Below are 3,298 nucleotides of genomic sequence, written 5' to 3'. Positions count from 1 at the left end.
ACAGGAAGTCCTCAATTGCGTTCCTCCTGGGAACCCACGCTCTAAGAAGCAGGACTCGAGGGCGCTGTCCTTGGTTCTGAACTCTCCCCTGGCTTGGCTGAACTCGTGGCGCGTGAAGCATGCTGCAGCCTACGCGAAAGGTTCAGTGGATTCACCGAAGGGAGAGGGCCCCAAGGTCCGCATCAAGGTCCGCGGCAAGGTCCGCAGCTAGCTCTGGCTCTAAATTTTAAATCTCTGCCCTAACCCCCACGCGATTCTGCTAACCGCAGCCAGTACTCTAGACAGGATCCAGCGGTTAAGGACGAGTACATTATCTCTCCCCAACGCCCCGCTGTGCTCCCGAACCCACCCCCATTTATTCCCCTCCTTTCTTCTTGAGACTGCCCCACTCTGCTCCGAGAGCGGACGCTCACGCCCCTCCTCTCCCCTCGCCCAATACACCCTTCTCCGGAGTAGCGCCACTGCAAGCTCCCGCGGTCGAGATTCCCCCCTCGTCCCTCGCCAGCCGCCCCTCTCTTTTCTCTCCCCCCCCGCCCCCCCCCACACTGTCCTTCCCACTAGTTCTCTAAGCATGGACCGGGGCAGCGCGCGCTCCGCCTCCATTTCCCATACACGGGCACGCTGGAGTGGGGGGCGGGGCGGAGGGGAGGTGCTCCCAGTCCCTCTCAAAAGCTATTAGCCCACTGGGGACTCCTGTATCCCATTCAGCTCCCGCAGAGAAGCCAGAAGCCTGGACCGCCGTCGTAGGCAGAGGACAACTAGGGGACAGCAGGGATTCTGCCCTCCCTCCCCGGAGCGCTTTCCCGCCAGCCAAACCCCACTCACCAGGTAGGACGGTGCTCCTGGGTCTGGCCTGCGTGGATTGCAAGCGCTCTATATTGAGTAGGAGGCGTTTAAACAATCTGTGCATGTCTAGCCATTCGTAGACTTATTATACAGAGGTGAGAGGACGGCACTTTTAATTGTTGTTGTTATTGTTCCGTGGCCGGTTATCCCAAAGGGAGTACTTGGGTGATCTAGAGGCTTAAACGGGTGAAGGGTGGGAGGGATGGTGTAGGAGAGGAAGGATGGAGAATGGGAGGTGACGCATTTTGATTCTCTTTGGACAGGTGGCCATGGCCTCACTGCCCACTCGGGGCCCCGGGTTCCTTGACTTATTCTCCCGGCTACCCCCGGTGGCCGCTACCCCAGCCAACCGGAGCTCTGAGGGCAATGGCACCGCGGTCGGGCCAGACGCTCAGGCAGTCACGCCCTTCCAGAGCCTGCAGCTGGTACATCAGCTGAAGGGGCTTATCGTGCTGCTCTACAGCATCGTGGTGGTCGTGGGGCTGGTGGGCAACTGCCTGCTGGTGCTGGTGATCGCGCGGGTGCGCCGGCTGCACAACGTGACCAACTTCCTCATTGGCAACCTGGCCTTGTCCGACGTACTCATGTGCGCCGCCTGCGTGCCTCTCACGCTGGCCTACGCCTTCGAACCACGCGGCTGGGTGTTTGGTGGCGGCCTGTGCCACCTGGTCTTCTTCCTGCAGCCCGTCACCGTCTACGTATCGGTGTTCACGCTCACCACCATCGCCGTGGACCGCTACGTCGTGCTGGTCCACCCGCTGCGCCGGCGCATCTCGCTGCGCCTCAGCGCCTACGCGGTCCTGGCCATCTGGGCGCTGTCCGCGGTGCTGGCGCTGCCCGCCGCCGTGCACACCTACCACGTAGAGCTCAAGCCGCACGGCGTGCGCCTCTGCGAGGAGTTCTGGGGACCCCAGGAGCGCCAGCGCCAGCTCTACGCCTGGGGGCTGCTGCTCGGCACCTACCTGCTCCCCCTGCTGGTCATCCTCGTGTCTTATGTCCGGGTGTCGGTGAAGCTCCGGAACCGCGTGGTGCCCGGCTCGGTGACTCAGAGCCAGGCCGACTGGGACCGCGCGCGGCGCCGCCGCACTTTCTGCCTGCTGGTGGTGGTCGTGGTGGTGTTCGCCGTCTGCTGGCTGCCGCTGCACGTCTTCAACCTGCTGCGGGACCTCGACCCGCATGCCATCGACCCCTACGCCTTCGGGCTGGTGCAGCTGCTGTGCCACTGGCTCGCGATGAGCTCGGCCTGCTACAACCCCTTCATCTACGCCTGGCTGCACGACAGCTTCCGCGAGGAGCTGCGCAAGCTCTTGCTCGCCTGGCCCCGCAAGATCGTGCCGCACCGCCAGAGTATGACTGTCAGCGTGGTCATCTAGTGCCTGTACGCCAGGCCTTGGCTGGGGACTCCGCGTCCGCTGGCCTCTGAGGGTGCCTGCCCGAGGCCAGACTGAAGAGCTTATGCCCAGCAGCTGAGCTAAGCCAACGCCCCCAGGCCGGCCTCTTGCCCAGCTGTCTTGTCCATGTGTCTTTGTAAAATGTGAAGTGGGCTTTGGTGGGAGTCTAGTGTTTTGCTTGGAGGAGGAGAAAAAGAGGGGAGAGGATTTATTATTTCTTCCTTCTGCTTTGAAGACCAAACAAACCGCTTTCTCTGGGTTCAGAAAAGTATTGCAGAACTGTGGCTGTCTTCCTTGCTTTCCCTGGCTGCTTGCCCAATGGTGAGATGAAGGAACAATGGGGGTGGCATTTAAAATGGCAATGTTGGCGTTAGTAAAGTTTTACAGGTTGTCTTTTAATAAGCACTCAACTGGTATTGCTGTATCTGATATTGCTTAGTCAGTTTCAGCCCATCAATTTCTAGGATTCCAGGAAAATATGTATTACAGACCTACATGCAGGATTTCAGCATTTCCCGAATAAGACCTTTATATGCCCAAAAGGTTTTCATTTTTAAGCCAGTTGAATTTATGGTACAAACACACTTACAAGCCACCCTTCAAACAGTCTTTCTTTTGTTTTCCCTCCTTACTCCCCAACTACTATTTGAAAACGATGAATTAGTCAATGAAGATAGATAGACAGACAGATAGATAGATAGATAGACAGACAGATAAGAGGAAAAGTTTCAATTTACTTAAAGGAAATATAGGCCCATTGCCATTGAGTTGATTCTGACTCATAGCAACCCTGTAAGACAGAGTTGAACTGCCCCACAGGGTTTCCAAGGCTGTAATCTTTATGCGAGCAGACTGCCACATCTTTCTCCCATGGAGCTGCTGGTGGATTTGAACTGCCAACTTTGGGTTAGCAGCTGAGCACTTAACCACTGTGCCTCCAGGGCTCCTTTTAAAGGAAATATAACTATATATAAAGACAGACATTCTATATGTGTGTGTTTGTGTATACACACCCAGTGTTGGCCACAAGGCAGACACTCTGAATACTCAATGTAAACTGT

General features: G+C 56.9%; 1 protein-coding gene across 1 annotated transcript; it reads left to right on the top strand.

Moving 5' to 3' along the window:
* The first annotated feature begins 700 nt into the window (after positions 1 to 700).
* PRLHR (prolactin releasing hormone receptor) lies at positions 701 to 2,417 on the top strand. Its single transcript, XM_004374886.1, has 2 exons — positions 701 to 828; positions 1,110 to 2,417. The coding sequence occupies exon 2, from the start codon at positions 1,116 to 1,118 to the stop codon at positions 2,217 to 2,219; it is 1,104 nt and encodes a 367-aa protein (XP_004374943.1). The 5' UTR covers positions 701 to 828; positions 1,110 to 1,115; the 3' UTR covers positions 2,220 to 2,417.
* The last annotated feature ends 881 nt before the right edge of the window (positions 2,418 to 3,298 follow it).

This window comes from Trichechus manatus, unplaced genomic scaffold (assembly GCF_000243295.1).
Source record: "Trichechus manatus latirostris isolate Lorelei unplaced genomic scaffold, TriManLat1.0 scaffold00031, whole genome shotgun sequence".
In the NCBI taxonomy this organism is placed as follows: Eukaryota; Metazoa; Chordata; class Mammalia; order Sirenia; family Trichechidae; genus Trichechus; species Trichechus manatus.
The sequence above is the reverse complement of the archived record's forward strand: the minus strand, read 5'-3'. Positions and strand labels throughout refer to the sequence as shown.